Source organism: Mastacembelus armatus, chromosome 23, assembly GCF_900324485.2.
Source record: "Mastacembelus armatus chromosome 23, fMasArm1.2, whole genome shotgun sequence".
Lineage (NCBI taxonomy): Eukaryota > Metazoa > Chordata > Actinopteri > Synbranchiformes > Mastacembelidae > Mastacembelus > Mastacembelus armatus.
The window spans coordinates 15059230-15078822 of record NC_046655.1 but is presented as its reverse complement, the minus strand read 5'-3'; the positions used below and the strand labels follow the sequence as shown (position 1 = coordinate 15078822).

The 19593-nt window shown below is 43.5% G+C and overlaps 1 protein-coding gene across 8 annotated transcripts in view; it reads left to right on the top strand.

Annotated features, from left to right (window-relative positions):
* grip1 (glutamate receptor interacting protein 1) overlaps positions 1 to 19593 on the top strand; it is a 42022-nt gene that overhangs the window by 9673 nt on the left and 12756 nt on the right. For 4 of the 8 annotated variants that reach the window (XM_026327068.1, XM_026327070.1, XM_026327065.1 and 1 more), the window contains 10 exons: positions 14641 to 14721; positions 15899 to 16034; positions 16313 to 16458; positions 16703 to 16786; positions 16881 to 16956; positions 17441 to 17586; positions 18052 to 18199; positions 18332 to 18501; positions 18890 to 19027; positions 19176 to 19325. In XM_026327068.1, the coding sequence (XP_026182853.1) occupies positions 14641 to 14721; positions 15899 to 16034; positions 16313 to 16458; positions 16703 to 16786; positions 16881 to 16956; positions 17441 to 17586; positions 18052 to 18199; positions 18332 to 18501; positions 18890 to 19027; positions 19176 to 19325 (1275 nt within the window). Of the gene's footprint in view, positions 1 to 3080; positions 3100 to 10815; positions 11005 to 13885; positions 14142 to 14640; positions 14722 to 15898; positions 16035 to 16312; positions 16459 to 16702; positions 16787 to 16880; positions 16957 to 17440; positions 17587 to 18051; positions 18200 to 18331; positions 18502 to 18889; positions 19028 to 19175; positions 19326 to 19593 lie in introns of those variants that run through there. The other 4 variants (XM_026327072.1, XM_026327066.1, XM_026327071.1 and 1 more) reach the window with 3 other exon arrangements.

Genomic DNA, 19593 nt, shown 5'->3' with positions numbered 1-19593 from the left:
GTAAAGCAGAAAAAGTTGCAGTTGGATGATTTCCTTGATTAATGAATTAATGAATTGGATTTAAAAACATGAAAATAATGAGAAATGACATTTTTAACTGTGTTTGTGTCCAACCATCTGTCCAAATTTCACAATTATTGAAAATGATTAAAATAAGTAAAAGGAAAAGTGGAAGGAACATCAAACATCAAAGGATCAAAAATCCAATTAATTTTTTGTCAATCCTCCAGTCAGTTATTCAACTAACTGGTTCAGCTAATGTGTTTTTTTTCTGTTGGATAGTTAGTTCATGTTTTATTTGTAAAAATCTTAACGTGTAAAAAAGCTGAAGCTGTTAAATAAATGATGCACAGTAAAAAGTACATCATTTCAGGTTGTTTCCCTTGTTTACCTGTTTATCCCAGAGTGTCCCCTGGGGCGTCACACTGCTCAAGGGCTCTGTGTGTGTGTGTGTGTGTGTGTGTGTGTGTGTGTGTGTGTGTGTGTGTGTGTGTGTGTGTGTGTTGCTGTCCGTCATGTTTCTGTCAGCGTTTTTCCATCTGTCAGGCGTCGCTGCCACACGGGATACAAGAGCTGTCAGGACACGACAGGGGTCGGAGGTCATCTCACACAAAACACAGTTCCCTGACTGTCAGTCATGGCCTCTGTCAGCTTCAGGGGGTCAAAGGTCAGAGTTCACAGAGGTGCATGCTTGGTACCTTAACTCACACAAACATGGTCCTGTCTCCTGTGTGAGCTGAGACTTGCCCAGTGGAACCAGTTTACTGCCAGTGTCCAGCTCTGTATTAGTGGTGGGAACACAAACAGTCGCTGTGTGTTTGAACAGCTGAGTAACCTGAATAAATCCCATTGCACTACAGGTCTTCCACTTTCCCTTTTTCAATGACCAATACAGACTACTGCCCCCTGCTGGTAGGGAGTGGTATTTCTGCTCACCAGGTGCAGAGCGTACGGGCTGGTTGGCCGTCAGCTGGAGTCTGTGTGGTGCGTTCAATGACACTTTTTGGATCAGATGAAAGAGGCGTCCAGTGACTCAACAATCAGCCTCCGTCGCCGCTGTTTTTGTTTTGCTGTTGGGTTGAGAGAGAAGGCACAAAGTTAGTGACATTCAGTGGTGGCATATGCATGTGAGGGGGGAGGAGCTCAGTCCATGATGGAGAGTCCTCAGGCAGTCTAGACCTATAGCAGCATAACTAAGGGATGGTTCAGGGTCACCTGAGCCAGCTCTAAATATAAGCTTTGTCAAAAAGGAAGGTTTTAAGTCTAGCCTTAAAAGTATAGAGGGTGTCTGCCTCCTGAACCCAGACTGGGAGCTGGTTCCACAGGAGAGGACCTCCCATTCTACGTTTGGAAACTCTGGGAACCACAAGTAGACCTGCACTCTGAGTGTGAATTGCTCTGTTGGGATGATATGGTACTATGAGGAGGCCTTTAGGAGAAATATGATCTCTCTTGCTAGTTCCTGTCTGAACTCTGGCTGCAGCATTCTGGATTAACTGGAGGCTTTTTTTGAAGATACTAGGACATCCTGATAATAACCAATTATAGTGATCTAGCCTTTAGTAAAAAATGCATGGACTAGTTTTTCTGCATCATTTTGAGACAGGAGGCTCCTAATTTGGAAACTTTTCACAGGTGAATGAACCCAGTTCATGATGTTAATGGATGTAGCTTATTATCTTGTCCTACTGCTTGTTGGCACTCACTGAAAACTGCAGAGGACGAGGTGGAGCACAGGAGGAAGCACTAATCACCCGCCAAGATGAGCTTATCTCAGCAGATCCCATCACCGAGGCAGACTGGAGGACGCCACTTCCTGTCAAACTTGGTCTGTTCAGAACTGTCCTCAGTTTAAGGACAGTCTAGTCTAGTCTCGGTTTCAGGTGTCTTCTGGGTGACTCCCTGTGGAGGGATCCTAGGCTCTAGCAGGATATCCAAGGGAAGACCCAGAACACCTGGAGGGATTAGATTTCCCATCTGGCCGGGAACGCCCCGGGATCCCCAGGAGCAGTTAGAGGAGGTAGCACAGGAGCAGTGTTCATTTTGATTCATTCATTTTTTCCTGACTTAAATTAAATTTTCAGTTTAGTTGTTTATTTATTGTTAGGTTGTAGTTTTAGTTATAAAACATTTAGATTAAGTCTCATCTCTGCATTTTTAAATTTGTCTTCTGAACTTTTTAGGTTGTTACACATGAGGTTAGAAAGGGCTGTTTACTTCTGTATTTCTGGGTTTCTTGGTTTTACCTCTCCTCTTCTCCTAGATTCCTTTCCTCATCTCATCTCCTTTCGTCTTCTCTCCCCTCCAAGTTTTTAACACCTCCTCAGTGCACAGAGGTGTGTGTGAACGAGGAAGAGGAGAATGAGGCAGATAAGGAAACATGAATATGGAAAGAGAAATGAGGGAAGGAAGGAAGGAAAGAAAGGCAACAGAGGAAGAAAGGATGCAACAAAGCCAGGAAGCAGGAGAGCTGAGAGCTGAGCTGGAGGAGTGGTGCGTTTGAGGGCGAGAGCAGCAAGGGAGCAAAGCCAGCGTGTGTGTGTGTGTGTGTGTGTGTGTGTGTGTGTGTGTGTGTGAGAGAGAGAGAGCTGTGAGCTCTGTGATTGGCTGAGACCGGCTAGATGCACCAACAGCCGAAAGAAGAGGACAGGAACGGAGGAGGAGGAGCAGGAGCTGGAGAGGGAGGCTGCAGATAGAGAGAGGGGAGAATACAAAGAGTGTGTGTGTGTGCTGCATGCTTCTTAATGTGTGATTGCATGTGTAAGAGCATGCATGAGTGCAAATGTGCGCAACATCCAGAGGTGTGTGTGTGTGTGTGCAGCAGCAAAGCAGGCAGGCAGGAGGAAACCTGATCTCACTCTCTCTGTGGAATAACACTCTCCGTTAGTGCTCACTGTTATTGGCTGAACTGTTAGCTCGTAGCATAGCCTGGCCCGGTTTGGCCCGGCACAGCTCGGTGATGGAAAGGTTCCTGGCCCTGCTGCGCCTGCTGGGCCGGAGGAGGCGAGGGAGGAGGTACCGGGCGGACGACGATTACCAGGAAGGCTACGAAGACGTTTACTACTACACCAGCAAGTACAACACACACCTACTGAGTGAGTGAGTCCCATAGAGAAACACTGGGGGAAAAGAGAGGGAGGGAGGGAAGGGGCTTTGTTTTATTGTTGCTTGAAGTGCGAGAGAGAGAGGAGCTTATCAAGAGATTATGAAGCAGCCCTCGGTGTGTGTGTGTGCGTTTAAGGTCCTGTATTATAGATGAAGGTCGTTAGTCAAGTGCTGTTCGGTTACAGCAGTCTGGTCTTTCTATAGCTGTGAGGACACTGGTTGACATTATGCAGCCCCCAGCCCCTTACCTTAACCCTAACCATCACAGCTGAACCACTAGCCCAACTCTAACCCTAACCCTGGCTCTAACCAGAACTCTAAAACCACGTCTGAACCCTCAAACAGCCCTTTGAAGCTGTGATGGTATCAGACTGAAGCACAAAGACTCCCACTCAGGTATCCAGGTGACGGGGGGCCAGGTGGTTTGTGAGTAATAACAAGGCAGTGAGTGCTGACTGTGGAAAGGAATGCCAACAATGTGACAGTAATTCCAGCTGTAAATCCTGGTGATTTCTCAGTCCACATCCTCTCTCAAATTCCTTCTGCTGTAGTATCTGCTTTTCATGCAGTTCTGGTGCTGTTCCAGGTTCTGGCACAGTACGGACCACAGTCTGTCTGTAGCGGCAAGCATCTAAGAGTGTCAGGTCCTGTACTGAAGGGAGGTAATAAAGTATAACTGCTGTGTGCCTCTCACTCTGACAGCAGCCTGACTCATACAGCAACAAAGACTGTGGTCGATCATCGCAGCGTTTTTAACACCTGCATGGGATCTGCATGTTTTCAGAAGTCAAAGTCAAAGCACTGAATCCTGCCTTTAAGGATAAGTCCAGTGATTTTGTGTGTTTCTGTTCAGTCCAGATCCCATCCAGAGACTGGCAGCACCAATGAATGTGTGTGAATCCAGAACCTGGTTCAGCTTATGGGTCTGTGCCGTAGACCTCCATTGTTGTCCAAAAACTATTAAAAACACAGCAGGGAGCCACACCGCTGCACTGGCTCACATGGTTCTTCCTCACCAGCAATGGGAGGCCCGTCTGTTTCCAAAACCAGCTCCAGCAGCTGAGAATGGCCAGTTCCCCTGCAGCCTCTCTCTGCTCACAGCAACATCTGGAGCTGGTTTTGTTTCACGAATGAACATGTAGTTGAGATTTAAGAAATGTGTGTGTCGGTCGGTCTGGGACCCACAGCAACCTAGGTTTACCCATAATCCCCCTGGCTGCGCAGATACGCATCAATGCCTACATATAGTTATGGTGAAATGAACCAGCATCATCTAATCAACTGGAACAGCTCCAGAAATCACTAAAGATTACAATCATTACCTCAAAAGGAAACATATTTTAATGATCAATGTAATTATTATTATTTATCGTATTCATTAATCAGTTAATTGTGTGGTCATCTTCAGAAACTGGTACAGAAATATCTGTCAGTTTTCCATAGCCCAGGGATTTTTGTGGGGCTGTGATACTGGGGTATATAAATAACACCAACAAGAGGACGTCTTCCAACACCAGAAATATTCCGTTTATAAACAGAGAAAAGCAGCAAAATCTCAAATCAGAGAAGATGCAACTGTAAAACCTTCGAAGTGTTTCCTTAAAAAAATCAGTTAATTATTGATGTTGTTTCTTTTTTGGTTGTTCTACCGGTTGACAAACCGTTGCAGCTCTGCACTGATGGTTCAAGTGTTCTCTTGTGTAAATTGAGGCAGAATCTGTCCCCAGGACACTTTTACCAAGACAACACTTGTTTAATTTGACTGGCTGACGTGACGTGTGTTCACCTGCTGCTGGGAAAGTTTCTCTCTATTTATTTTTATCCACTGCTCATTTTACTCAAATGTCTCCTGAGCTAAAATAGGATTCAGGAATATTTTGCGGATGAACGTCTTCATCTGTCTCTCTCCAGAGGAATCTCTAGCAGGACACGACCTCGCTGTCTAATAAACTGTTTACCCTGATTAAAGTGTCTGTGAGCTGATGATAAAAGATTCACTTTGGTGTCTGAAATGATTGTGAGTGAGGTGGACGCAGCGTTAACTAGAGTAACTAGAGTAGGTTCAGGGTTTGTGGAGAAATTATGCTGCAAAGTCTAAAACAATCCGTGTTTGTACATTACACATTGCTGAACTAAAACAGCATGTCTGTGAGTCTGGATGTGTCTGTAAGTGCTAACACCTGACACTGAACCGTGTTATTCCTCTGTGAAACATTAGTGAATTTTCCTGGGTGTGTAGCTGCCAAGAGACATTTCCTGCAGCTACCAGCTAGCTCGTTAAGTGTGTGTGTGTGTGTGTGTGTGTGTGTGTGTGTGTTTAGCACAGCGTGTGATTCTATATGATGGCAATTTAAGATTGGTTGACTGGATAACCCAGAGACACAGACACACACTCTCTCTCTCCCTCCTCAGACCTTGTTCAGTGTGATTCTGGTTCAGTCTCCTTATTTAATCTGGTTTACTCTCATTAATCTGGTTGGTTGTCAGTATCAAGTATCTTAAAACTGCTCTGTCTCTAGAGGCTCTAATAAACATCCAGACAAACTCCCACCATAAACCCCTTCTTACCGCCCTTTGCCCCAACCATCCCATCTTGTTTCCTGAAGCTACGATGTGAACTACGGATGCCTGGTTGGGACAAAGGGTACAAAAGTCAGCCTCCAGTCCAAAGCTAGCAGTAGCCGACTAACGAGTAAATGTGTCAGTCCAGTTGAATGATCCAGTTACTGCTAATGCGACACAAAGCACTAACGTCACACAAAGCTCCAATTCCTCCCAAATTCAACTCAGATTCATTCAACCCAAAGGAACGAGAGATGAGCTGTAATGAACGAGCATTGGATTTTCTTATTTCTAGACGCTGCTGATCATTGAGGAAGGTTTAGTCATCATGGTGTCCAGGTTGGAGTTCCACTAGGAGTTCTGCTTTTTTCATTGACTTTCCAAAGAGCGCTGCACCTTTTTAGCATCTTTCAGCTGATTGTTTTGGTTCTGACCCAGTGCTTTGCTGTTCTGGTTGAGTCTCACTATCTCTGAGAGAAGCATTTTTCTTCCAGGCTGCTGTGAGTCTGTGCAGGAGCTGGTTTCGGCAGCAGCTCTCTGTTGGCTCCATGATCTCATTCCATGGTGAAACATTATGGTGCATATATTTGCACGTTAATGAGGGAAAATGATGCTGACTGTTGTGTGATAGGGTTCAGACCAGTGCATTTCACAGCAGTCATGTGTTATGTGAAGGTTGTTGACAGAAAAAATGCTAATTAATGCTTTAAATAAGGGCTTCATTAGCATAACTGGTCCTGTGTTAACATGATGGAGATTAAAGAGGGAAATGGGCAGCAGAGGGGAGGGCTGGGCATCTCATTTGGCATTTTGTTTGTTTTTTTTTTTTTATTAAATTCTGCCTCTGATTTTCAATGTACTGAGTAATTAAGGAAACCTGAATATGTTAAAAGCAAAAAGGCGTCTTTACTTTCACCCACAGTCCTGTCAGACTCCACACCTACCTGTTTTTTAAATAGATGCCATGTGTGAACGTGTGAGACTCCTCTCCTCTCGGCAGCGTTCGCTGGGGCTGGATCAGCCGTGCGTTCACTGCTGGATTGTTCCACAGCCAGAAAACACAGAAAGTAGAGCAGAAATCTGCACAAGTTCACCTTAATTAATGTGTGGGCCTCTCAGGATTCACAGCACTTTCCCCTCATTATCTGGATATGATGTTTAATTAGTTTTCTTAAATTAAAGAACAACTCCTGTGCTAATTCCTTATTAACTAAGGAAGCCCAGGAACAGAGAGCACAGCACGTTACACAGTGTGCACTCAGTTGGCAGGTTACTGAGCTGTTGATTCAGCTGTCTGGTCTTTTGTTTGCCTCGTTTCTATCAATCAGAATAAACAACCAGAACCAGCTCTCAGCCCAACAGCAGCACAAACTGCAGCCAACGATCACCCAGGTGGATCAGCAGCTCTGAAACAAACAACACAAGCTGAACATTATTACTTTCATGGAGGACGATTTACTGCAGAACTGTTGGATTAGACAAACTGACCGCCTCATTTTACTGACCATACTTTTACCTCTGACCAGACACCTCCTGTTTTTGTGATCAGAAAAATCCAGATTAAATTTAAATCTACATTTTATAAACAAAGTCCAAATGAGCAGCAGAGAACCAGGGTCACAGAGACACAAACGTGGTACAGAGAGAAGTTTGGTTTCACCACAGCAGTTGTTTTTTTGACAGAACAGAGAGAGAATAAGTCCTGTAATAGAAACTCAGTGAATACCTTTGACCTGTGGGCAGAGCTCTTTGGAAACTCAATGGAAAAAAAGCAGAAAACTCCAGTTGAAGTCCAACCTGGACACCATGATGAGTAAAACCTTCCTCTGTGATCAGCAGCGTCTAGAAAAGAGAAAATCCAATGTTCGTCCATTACTGCAAGAAACATGTCTGATATTATCTCGTGGTATTTACTGTTTAAAATCGGGTGCCTGTCAAAATGTGCATTGTGATGCAGACAAGTTCACTGGACGTACTGACAACTATCTCTACTTGACTCTGATAATGAAAAAATCTTAAACACAAGATGATTGTCAGGCAGGTTGCGTTCCTGTCCCACTGTTATTGTCGTACAGTGTTATTGTTCTGTCAGGGCACAGTGCTGCTGTAGAAACTGTGTTAACTTCCAGCGTTTTGTTTTGTTTGCTGCAGTATTCTTGGTTTGTTGATTACAGCGCTGTCGCTTCGTCCCATCTGTTCCTCACGCACGGAAACTTGTCAGTCTGTGACTGTTAGCACTAATTAAAGGTCCTCTGCTCTTCCTGTCTTTGGAGCAGTGTTATTAACACAGTGTGTGTGTGTGTACTTACATAAGGAGATGTCACGGTGACTCAAGCCCACGTGTGTAACTTTGGGCGGTGGGTGTTGACATGCACACACGCACTGTCAGTGTTAAACTCTGATTTGGTTATTTGGAAATGCTGGAGGCTGTGATGATAACCTGCAGTGTGTGTGTGTGTGTGTGTTTATGTGTGTGTGGGTACGCGCTCAGCTGTTTGAGGACTGGTTTGATACCATCCTTGTGAGGACATGCTTTCTGGTCCTCACAAACAGCTGTTTCACACCTGGATTTAGGGTTCAGGTCAGAACCAAGTTTAGGTTCGGGATAGGGTTAGAGATTTAGTGGTGTTGTTTGCAACACTGTGTGTATGTGTGTGTTTGTATCTGTGTGTGTGTGTGTGTGTGTGTGTGTGTGAACACTTCTTTCATCTCTCAAAATCACTCTTTGTATGGTGTAGGGTCGCTCTCTCCCCTCAATTATTCATCAGCTAGTTTCCATAGTAACAGCTGCAGCCGTGTGTGTGTGTGTGTGTGTGTGTCCGTCTGTGAGTGTCTATGAGTGTGTACCTGGTATTACTTGCATTGTGGGGACTCAGCTTTGCTTGTGGGGACCAGGTGCAGACCCACTTCATGTAAATCACTGTATTTTAGCATAGTGTGTGTGTGTGTGTGTGTGTGTGTGTGTGTGTGTGTGTGTGTGTGTGTGTGTGTGTGTGACAGCAGGCCAATAGCTTCCTGTTATTATTACATGTGATGTGGAAACAGCAGCTGTAAACAGGCGCCGCAGTAGACGAAGTACCAGCGTTAGTACCAGTACAAGTTTTTCCCGGAAACTTCCTTCATAATTTCCTGTTTGTATTTAGCTTTAAATCACAAAGTTTTATTCTAAGTATAGTAAGTATTAGATACTGCAGTATAGTAAGTATTAGATACTGCTCATTATATTTAGATGTGGTTTTTATACTTTTTAAGAATAAACAAGAGGAATGTTGTTGTAAAGTACAAAATAGTTCAAAAAGTTAATATTCATCAGTTTCCTAAAAAGAAACAAAAAATGTGAGTCACTTCATTTAATTTATTTCTTGATGGATTTTTAAACTGGTTCTGATTCTTCTGGTGCTACGTGGTTTGGGCTGGTGCTGGTTTCACTGGTTCTAACTGGTTCTGTCTGGGTTTAGAGCAGCACTATCCAGGTGTACCATTTGTAGTGGCTGTTGTTGTCTTGGTAGTGATAGTAGGATAGTAGTAGCAGTGGGAGTAATTTTAATAATAAGTGAGTCTTTACTTCAAAAGAAGGATTATGTAACCGTACAAACCAAAAAAATACTTAGTACACATATACTACATGCTCAGCTGTGCTGCCATGTTGTGTCCAGCAGAGGGGAGTATCAGGTTCATGGTGGGCCAGGTGACCTGTGGAACCAGCAGGGGGCACCACAGCCCATAACAGCCCAGTACACCTGAGTCCAGATGAGTCAGGTACACCTCACTTATTTAATAAAACATTATTACACTGCCAGAGTGGGCGGCGGGCGAGAGAATGCCAGAGAGAGAGAGAGGGCTGTGTTTAATATGCTGACCTGCATTTTACTGCAGCTGTAGTAATATTACTGTTAATACCTTTAGTACACACTCTGACAGTAATCTGCAGTAATCTGCTGCTGAAACACTGACCTACATGTCTGCCCACTACCTGCTGGACAGGCCACGCCCCCTTCATCTGTCAGCCAGTAACATTGCAAGGAACAGGAAACAGCTGGATTCATGGCCTCATACTTCAACAAATACTAGTACAAATTAAACACTTGTACTAGCAGTACTGCATCAAAACAAAATATTTATATAAACACCTGAACTCTTAACACACTAATATTCATCAAAAACAAGTATTACTGTGTTTTTATACATTGTACAGTAATAGTGCAGTACTATGTTAAAAAATGCAAGTATTATATAGTACAGTATAAATACTGTATATACTGTACTGCAAGGAAATGCAGGGACTGAGTTAAAGGTTTAGTTTGTCAAAAACCTCACTCCCTGAGTATTTACTTAAGAACTCTACTATTTTGTGGTACTTGTACTTTGATTTCCATACCATTGGCTGCTTTTGGGGTGGTGAAATACTGCATTGATTCTACTACTATCATCTCAGTACTTCAGTCGTAATTTACTGTTAACTGTGTGCGTATGGGAATAATACTTGTATATAGTTATTTCCTTTCTTCCTTCCTTCATATCTATTCTTCCTTTCCTTCTCTCCTCATTTCTTCAGTCCTTCCTTTCCTTCCTCATTTCTCTACTTTTATTTTTGTTCTTCCTTCAACTCCTTCATTTCTTCCTTTTACTCTCATTTCTTTCATTCATATCGTTTTTTCCTTCCTGGATTTTTTTCCTCATTCGTTTTTCGTTTCCTTCCATCATTTCTCTCTCGTTTATTCTTTTTATTCATCCTTTTATCTCCATTATCTCCACCTCCTGTCAATGCCTGCTTCTTTACACGTTTCTATATCCATAATTCATCCATCCATCCATTCATCCATCATGTATTCATCAATCCATCAGTCCATACATCCCCACATTTCATCCGTTTATCCATCTCATTCGTATATCATTCATCCCTCTCCTCCATCCATTCATCCATCATCCCTGCATCCCTCATACCTCCCTCTCCCAGCCCTGTTTCCTCCATCCCTCCATCCAGCTGCTACAAACCAGACAAACAGCAGCCTCCTCCTCCCTCATCCTCCCCATCATCCCTCCACCCCCTCCTCCTCCTCTTCATCCTCCCATCTGCGCAGACTCTGCCTTCCCTCCCTCCTCCCTTGCCTCATTTTATGGAGGAGCTTCACATCTGCAACGCTCCCTCTCTCCCGTGATGGTTTCCATTTGAGGAGGTCGTTCAGTCCCTCGCAGAGAAGAGGAGGAGGAGGAGGTGTAGTTTGCGGCAGCTGCATGTGCATGGCTCTGGGGGGGGAGGCATCGCTCGGCTCGGCTTCACCATGATCGCCGTGTCGTTTAAATGTCGCTGCCAGATCCTGCGCAGGGTGAACAAAGGTAGAGAGACACAGGAACCCTGGGAGAGAGAGAGAGAGAGAAAGAGGCTGTGTGTTTGCATGTGTAACATACATGTTAGCATGGTCAAGAGACATTCACCGTGCTGACATTGAAAAGAGAGAGAGAGGATTGTTTATGGCCAGCTGTGTGTGTGTGTGTGTGTGTGTTGAAGAGGATCTGCTGATGGATCATTCAGTCGATCGCTGCAGGTTGCTTTGGACGAGAGACCTTCAGAGTGAGTGTGAGCACAGAGAGAGAGGGAGCGCATCTTATTTTCATGAATGTAATTTCATGGTGTGTTTTTACAATACAGAGAATGGAGCAGAAAGGAGGGCAGTGTGTGTGTGTGTGTTCAGGGTTTTGCACTCGGTGTAATTTCCTCTATTTTTCTTATCAAGTCTGGTGCAGTTTGGAGCTTCAGGTGTTTGATGTTTCTCTGTTTGCAGGGAGACATTAAACCTACTCAACATGTTGAGACGAGCAGAGAAAACCAGTTGAAAATACAGATGTGGAGCTTGTTTATTACTCTTACTGCACATCCAGTGTGTAGTGAATAATCTTTCTTCACAGCCTTAACCTGTTCTTCTATAATAATTGATATTTGTGAAGATTATCACCAAAGAGGCATCTGTCATTTTTTTACTTTTTTAAAATCACAGATGGAAAGTCAGACTAGTGTGAGTTTGTGCAGAAGCAGAATTTGTGTCCTTATAATTATTGACGGATTATTGTGTTGATCGCTTTAATGTTGCAGCTGGTAAAGGTGGAACTAATGTTAACTACCTTATATACTTCTAATTTGAAGTACTTTATATACTGCTGGGTAGCTGACGTTAACTACCTTATATACTTCTAATTTGAAGTACTTTATATACTGCTGGGTAGCTGACGTTAACTACCTTATATACTTCTAATTTGAAGTACTTTATATACTGCTGGGTAGCTGACGTTAACTACCTTATATACTTCTAATTTGAAGTACTTTATATACCGCTGGGTAGCTGACGTTAACTACCTTATATACTTCTAATTTGAAGTACTTTATATACTGCTGGGTAGCTGACGTTAACTACCTTATATACTTCTAATTTGAAGTACTTTATATACCGCTGGGTAGCTGACGTTAACTACCTTATATACTTCTAATTTGAAGTACTTTATATACCGCTGGGTAGCTGACGTTAACTACCTTATATACTTCTAATTTGAAGTACTTTATATACTGCCGGGTATCTTGGGAATTTCCCCCCAGGGATCAATAAAGTTTGATGATCAGTCTGTATTTTGTTGGATCCATCTGATCCTGTAAAGGAACTAAAGTTCTCAGATAAATGTAGAGCAGGAAAAAGAAAAAGGTTTGACTCTGACATGTAGTGAAGTCCAAGGATGAAGTAGCACAATATAGAAATACTCAAGTTAAGTACAAATACCTCTGAATTGTACTGCTCCATACTGAATTATACTGAATTATACTAAATGAGTAAATGTACTGAGTTACTTTTCACCACTGGCTGAGAACAACTTAAGATATTTGATTAATGAGAGTTTATGTGACCTTAAACAATTACAGCTCAATGCTGCGAGCTAACATGTAGTGTGTAGTTCTATAAGTGTGAGTATTGTGTGTATATATGTGTGTACGGTGTGTACTATAGATGGGGAGAGATGCTGCCGTCCTAAATCTGCAGGAGGAGGAGGAGGCACAGCTTTCATCTTCACTTAGATATGGTGTGTGTGTGTGTGTGTGTGTGTGTGTGTGTGTGTGTGTGTGTTTTCAGTCTTGTGTTTCTGAGCTCAGCTGCTGGAACCAAACAGAGGAGTCACAGAAGAGATCCGGAGCGGATTAGAGCAACCCAGAATGAAAGAAAATAGAACAGAACCGAAACGAACAGAACAACCCGAACTCAGCGGGTCAAAGTGATTATCAACGGTTCAGTGTCATTTTTCTGCATTAAGGGCTGTGATTTACAGTCATGTTCATTTGCAGTAATGTTTTTGAACATATATTCGGTGGTCAGTATATTAGGAACCCCTGTCTCAAACTGTGTCAGACTAGTCCAACAGTCCAAAACCCAGAGATGTTCAGTTTAGGGTGATGAAACAGAGAAAAGTAACATGTTCCTACTGAAAGTCAAAACCAGACAATATTTGGTGTTTTCTTCAACATAAATCGATTCAGGGGGTATAAAAAAGTCACCAGTTGCTGCCGTCGTTGCTGTTCATTTGTTCGGGCGGTGCGGATGGTGTTGGTGCTGATATTTTTTCTGTTTGCTGATGTTGCCGACTGATGTGTGGGTATTTCCGCTGCTGAAGAACAGCAACAGCTTTTATTTGGGGGACATTATTATTCAGTTCGTGCACAAACATGGGTGTCTGGGCAGCCGTTACGTAAAAATCCATAAGTTTCAGTCAGTTGTTGACATTTGTGCAGTGAACAAATAAAAACAGTCCATGTCTTTGCGTTTGAGCTGTGCTGCAGTCCATCTTTGTAAAAGAGTCTGTCTTTATCTGCTGCTCAGAATGTTCTGCCAATGTCCCCGTAGGACTGAAGTACTCTGGGTAATACTGGGCCATGTGTGGGGCTTCTTTAAACCATAAACCAGTCAGACATTCAGATCCTGCGTCATTTGTACATATCTGTGGAAGTCAGTTGAGGGCGACATTGATCCACACTGTTCCTGGTCTGATCTCTCAGCATGAAAATTATTTTTCCAGACGTCTCATCTTTGTGATGACTTCATCAGGGAGGTCTCCCAGTGGGCTGCTGGGATTGGCCCAGACTGAGAGGCCACAGTGTTCTCCACAGGGATTGGCTGCTGCACCAATGATGTCATCTCTCTCTGGCTGGAGTTTCTTTATTCATGAGGGCAGGCTGACTTGACAGACCTCTCAGCAGCAGCTGTGTTAGTTATCTACCACAAACCAGGCAGATAACTGGGTCTTACAGCTTTTTTGTAGGTGCTAACAAGTAGCATGAGCTAAAGCTAGGATGCTAACATGTTACATTACCGACTAATGAGGCAACACCGCTGTTAGCTTAGCTTTTAGCTTTAGCATTAAGGCAACTTGTCTGTTTTTACCTTCAAGCTCTAACATGTATTTTTGTAGTAGAAGCGCTGTTATGTCTGATGATGACGGTGAGTACAGATGCATTCTGGGAGCCTTAGTTTGAGGTGTCGTGTCAGAGGTCATCAGGTGTTTCTGACCAAAACCTTCGAACCAATTAAAGGCACTGGTGGGACCTCTGAGCCAACTGAAAGTACTGGTGGAGGCCCAGATCCAATCTTATTGGCCTGGTTAAGCCTTGAAGCCAGAACTGGTAAAGGTTCAGAAGTAGTTAAAGAAAGTAGTTCTGTATACAAGAACTGGATAAATTTCTAAACAATTGAGAAACTGGTAAAGGTCTAGAACCAGAAACAGAGGAACCCATGAAGTTTTTGAGAACCAGTTGGAGAAACTGGTAAAGGTCTAGAAATAGTCAGAGGAACTGGTCAATCTTTGGAACCAGTTGAAGGAACTGGATAAAGCTCGGAGCCAAATAGGGGCAGTGGCTAAAGGAACTGGTCCATCTCCAGAACTAGTTAGAGAAACTAGAAAACTGTCTATAGTGATGTATGCTGTGGGTTTGTGTTTCAGATGAGGGGCCATACACCAAACACTCTGCTGGGTCGAGACCTCCAGACGGAGCGTTGGCCATCAGGAGGCAGAGTATACCAGGTAACACACACCTCAGAGAAAGTCTGCTCATCTGTTCTTTCCTTTCAGGCAGCAGAGTTTACAGATTACTGCTCTGAAAATAGAACAAACACAGAGTTAGCTGATGTTTTCACAGTATCTGTGCAACCTGCAGGAAGATGCTTCAGTGCAGTTTATCTCCTCCCACCTGGAGCTGTGGCCTAGTTGCAACTCGTATCTGAATCCTGCAGTTACAATAAGCCAAAACTGCTGCAATGATAAATGGGGCTTGTTTATTTACAACATTCAATTAACACTTATAGAATAATATGTAAGAACTGAGTGAGTTAGAGGAGCTGGTGGAGATTTGGAACCAGTTACAGGAAGCTTTGGTGCTTTGGGACCAGTTAGAGGAGCTGGTTGGAAGTTTGGAACCAGTTACAGGAAGCTGTTGTGCTTTGGAACCAGTTAGAAGAGCTGGTGGAGGTTTGGAACCAGTTAGAAGAGCTGGTGGAGGTTTGGAACCAGTTAGAAGAGCTGGTGGAGGTTTGGAACCAGTTAGAAGAGCTGGTGGGGGTTTGGAGCCAGTTAGAGAAGTTTGTGGAACCAGTTGATGGATGGACCGGCAGAGCTTCAGAGAAGAATCAGTTTCAGTTGTTATACTTCAAGCTGTTTGTGACACTTCTGCTTTTAAGGATTTGAACATTTTGGGTTTTTTCGAGACTGAGTCGTTGCTGATGTGTTAGAAACGTAAAAAAGGACATTGCAAAGCCTCTTTGGAGGAAGAAGATGAGGCAGTCGAAGGTGATAATAATGGTCACTGTCACAGATCAGATGTTCTAATCCTGTCTGAAGGAGGGCGAATATTAACATCCAGCATTTTAATGAAAGCCTGCTCTCTGTTTTATCACCTGAGGGCTGGTCACATCATTGTACCAGGTCTGCACTGAGATATCTCCTCTCTCTCCATCCGTCTTTCGCACTGTTAAATATTTTAGGCTTTTGATAAAATATAGATGGACGACAGAAAAGAGGATGACTTCAGCCTCTTTTTGTCCAGATGATTATTTTATTTCACTGGGTTGAGAGGGTTAGAAGACCAGCTCTGAAGCCAGAGTGCAGAGAAAGGAAAGTCGTTCAGGTGAAATTGTGCCGTGAGGTTATTTTATGGCGGGAATCAGTGTTGGACCAATCTCGTGTCCTTCCTGTTGTGTTGTAGACGAGTTTCGGGGCTGCTCTGTGGTGGAGCTGATGAAGAAAGAGGGCACGACGCTTGGACTGACGGTGTCAGGAGGCATCGACAAGGATGGGAAACCCCGGGTTTCAAACCTGCGACAGGGAGGCATCGCTGCCAGGTAAACAACACCCTGTCTGGATCAGATTTGTTTACCATGTCAGGTGAAATCTAACACTGGCTCCGCCCTGCCAGTAGCCCCAAGTTTAGATTCTATTTTATGTTGCTGTATTTTATCTTGTGTCCTCAGAATCGAGTTTTATTGATAATTAATTTGTTTGAACGTTGTAAATATGCAGTTACAGGGAACAGGTCAGGTTAGCCTGGGTCTGCACTGGAACCTGCTGTAAAAATTTAGTAAAAGTAAAATCCAAGTTGGTGGTTTGACACTTTGTTCAGGAGCGACCAGTTGAACGTCGGCGACTACATCCGCTCCGTCAACGGCATCAACTTGGCCAAGTTCAGACACGACGAAATCATCAGTCTGCTGAAGAACGTTGGTGAGCGAGTTGTCCTGGAGGTGGAGTACGAACTGCCACCTGTCTGTAAGTACTCGTAATAGTATTAGTAGTAACATCCTCTAAGTAGAACAGTCTTGATTTGTATTTCATGTTCGTCTTTGTTTTGTTTAGTTCCTGGAAGCTTTGTACTGTGGTAAACTGACAAAATAAAACTTTTAGCTAAGTTTGTGCTGAAAAATAAGGACACCAGGCAGTTTTGGGCAAAGATGAAAATTAATGCATAGAGGTGTCGGAGGTGATGCTGATGTGTTCTTGATGTGTGTTGCAGCGGTGCAGGGGTCAGGGGTCATGTTTAAGAACGTGGAGGTTACGCTTCACAAAGAAGGAAACAGCTTCGGCTTTGTTATCAGAGGTGAGAGGAGCTCTGTGTGTGTGTGTGTGTGTGTGTGTGTGTGGGTGTGGTAAAAGATAAACATTTACAACCATTACTGTGTGTTTTTTGCAGGGGGGGGCCCATGAAGACAGGAACAAGTCTCGGCCCATAGTAATAACAACAATCAGGCCAGGTGGACCGGCCGACAGGTGAATGACACCTCTGTCCTTTCTGCCTGTCTGAATGGATCAGAGAGACCACATTAGCAGTAACAACTACTTGGGCCTGTATTTATCAAACTGCTAAAAATCTGTCACTCCTCCTCACAAGCTTAAGAATAAAAGCTACTTATCAAACTTCCTTTGACCTAAAAATTACATAGTTTGAGCTGTTTCATGTCCAATTCTCAGTTAATTGTAGATCAATTGAACCCATAAGCTTCAGTGTGTGATTCCAGGCTATTAAATATGGCTTTGCATTAAAAATTTAATTATGCTTTAGTTTGTTTTTCACATTAAAGTTTAGTTTTTTTTGTTGAGGAGAACACGAAAAATTTTGTCATAGTTCTTGTTCTAAAATGTTTTATTAAATGATGTGTTTTAGTTCTGTTTTTGGCCTGGCAACAAGTTGCCACTAAATTAACTCTGCTCAGAAGAAAAAAACTTTCCTGTCTCTCTCTGTCTCTGTCTTTAGAGAAGGGACCATCAAACCGGGCGATCGGTTGCTAAGCATCGACGGGATTCGTCTCCATGGCAGCACGCTGTCCGAGGCCATGAGCATCCTGAAACAGTGCGGACAGGAAGCGACGCTGCTGATTGAGTACGATGTCTCAGTGATGGGTCAGTCACTAATCCTTATGCTAATGTCAGCATTCAGAGAATAAACTGAGTCACCATCAACAAAGCTAAAAACATCAGTTGCATCTAATACAACCAGTCAGCAGCTGTTTCAGTAATAAATTATTTTCATGACAATTTTTAAACCAAAATGACAAAAATTATTAATATTAATTCCAGCTTCTACAGTCTGAGATTTTGTCTTTCATTATGGCAATTTGTATATGTGTGGGTTTTGGACTGTTAGTCACACCAAAACAGTTTCAACAGGATGGAAGTCATCATCAGAAAGTTGAGTATCGTCTGCATAATTATGATTGGAAATATCATTATTCTAAATAATAAGGAGTAGTGGACAAGCATGCAGAGATCAAACAAAAGAGGACCCAGGACTGAACTCTGTGGCACGCACCTTTAAGTCTTTACTGTAAAATAAATGATAAATGTCTCTTCTTTTTCATACCTAAGACTCGGTTGCTACGGCATCTGGACCACTGCTTGTTGAGGTTGCCAAAGCAACAGGCTCCAGTTTGGGCGTGGCTCTATCCACCTCCATGTTCTGCAACAAGCAGGTCATCATCATCGACAAGGTCAAACCAGCCAGCATCGCGGACAGGTATGACCTCTGATGATAAGCAACAAATGTGAACAGAAAAAACTGTTGGACACTGATTTTAAATAAATTAGGTGTGTTGGTATTTTGGTCTCTACATGTGTGTACATGTATTGTGTGTGTCTGTGTGTGCAGGTGTGGTGCTCTTCATGCAGGGGATCATATTCTGTCCGTCGATGGGAAGTCGATGGAGTTTTGTTCTCTGGCTGAAGCCACTCAGCTGCTCTCTGCCTCCTGTCAGACCGTCCGCATGGAGATCCTGCCACAACACCAGGCCCGACCGGCCCTGAACGCTCCACAGCACGGTATAACCACACACATCTCACACCTGTTGGGCCCTGAACGCACCACAGCATGGTATAACCATACATATCTCACACTTAGTGGTCCCTGAACGCACCACAGCATGGTATAACCACACACATCTCACACCTGTTGGGCCCTGAACGCACCACAGCATGGTATAACCATACATATCTCACACTTAGTGGGCTCTGAACAAACCACAGCCTAGAATAAACACAGATAAAGAATTCTGAATACATAAAAACCAAATATGATAACTTATAATACATATAAAAGATCACACAAACCTGTAATATAACCAGCAACCAGCAACCTGACCTCTGACCTTTCCTTGTGTTTTAACCTAAAAACCCTCCTCTGTGTGTGTTCAAATGTGTTTGTGTGCAGTCAAGGTGCAGCGTAGTCCTCGTCCCCTCCCCTGGGAGACAGGAAGCTCCGCCCCCATCCTCCCCCCTTACCACTACAACACATACCACCCTGACCAATCAGCTGGCAGATCGCACAACCGCCATACAAACAACCCTCGTACGTCCATCTCTCTCTCTCGCTCTCTCTCTCTCTGAAGTGTGTTTTATTTTGAAAGAGTGACCTCCGCTCATCCTGCCTCTCTTTCTTTCAGAAATGTGTTTTATTTTGAAAGTGTGACCTGAACTCATCCCCCCTCTCTCTGCAGCTCTCAGTCACTCGTTCTCTCCTGGCTCCATGTCAGCTTATAGTCTCTCGTCCCTCAACATGAGCACCCTGCCCAGGAACATGTATCCCACAAGTCCACGGGGCACGCTGATGAGGAAGAAGGGCAAGAAGAAGGACTTCAAAAGCTCCTGTGAGACTGACCTCTGACCTCTGAACTTGAGATTGATTTGTAGTTGTCCCAATCTTAAAGGATGTTTCTGCTTTATTAGCCAAGATAAGTCTGATGGCTTGTGGGAAGAAACTGTCATACAGTCTGGTTGTGTGGGCTCAGATGCCTCAGTACCTTTTTCCAGACAACAGCTCTGATTTAAAGTTACCATATTTGCCCTAATAGAAGACTATGATTCTTACTGAATCCATGCACCTTTTAACAGCTGTTTTTGGGAGTTGCACTGTGG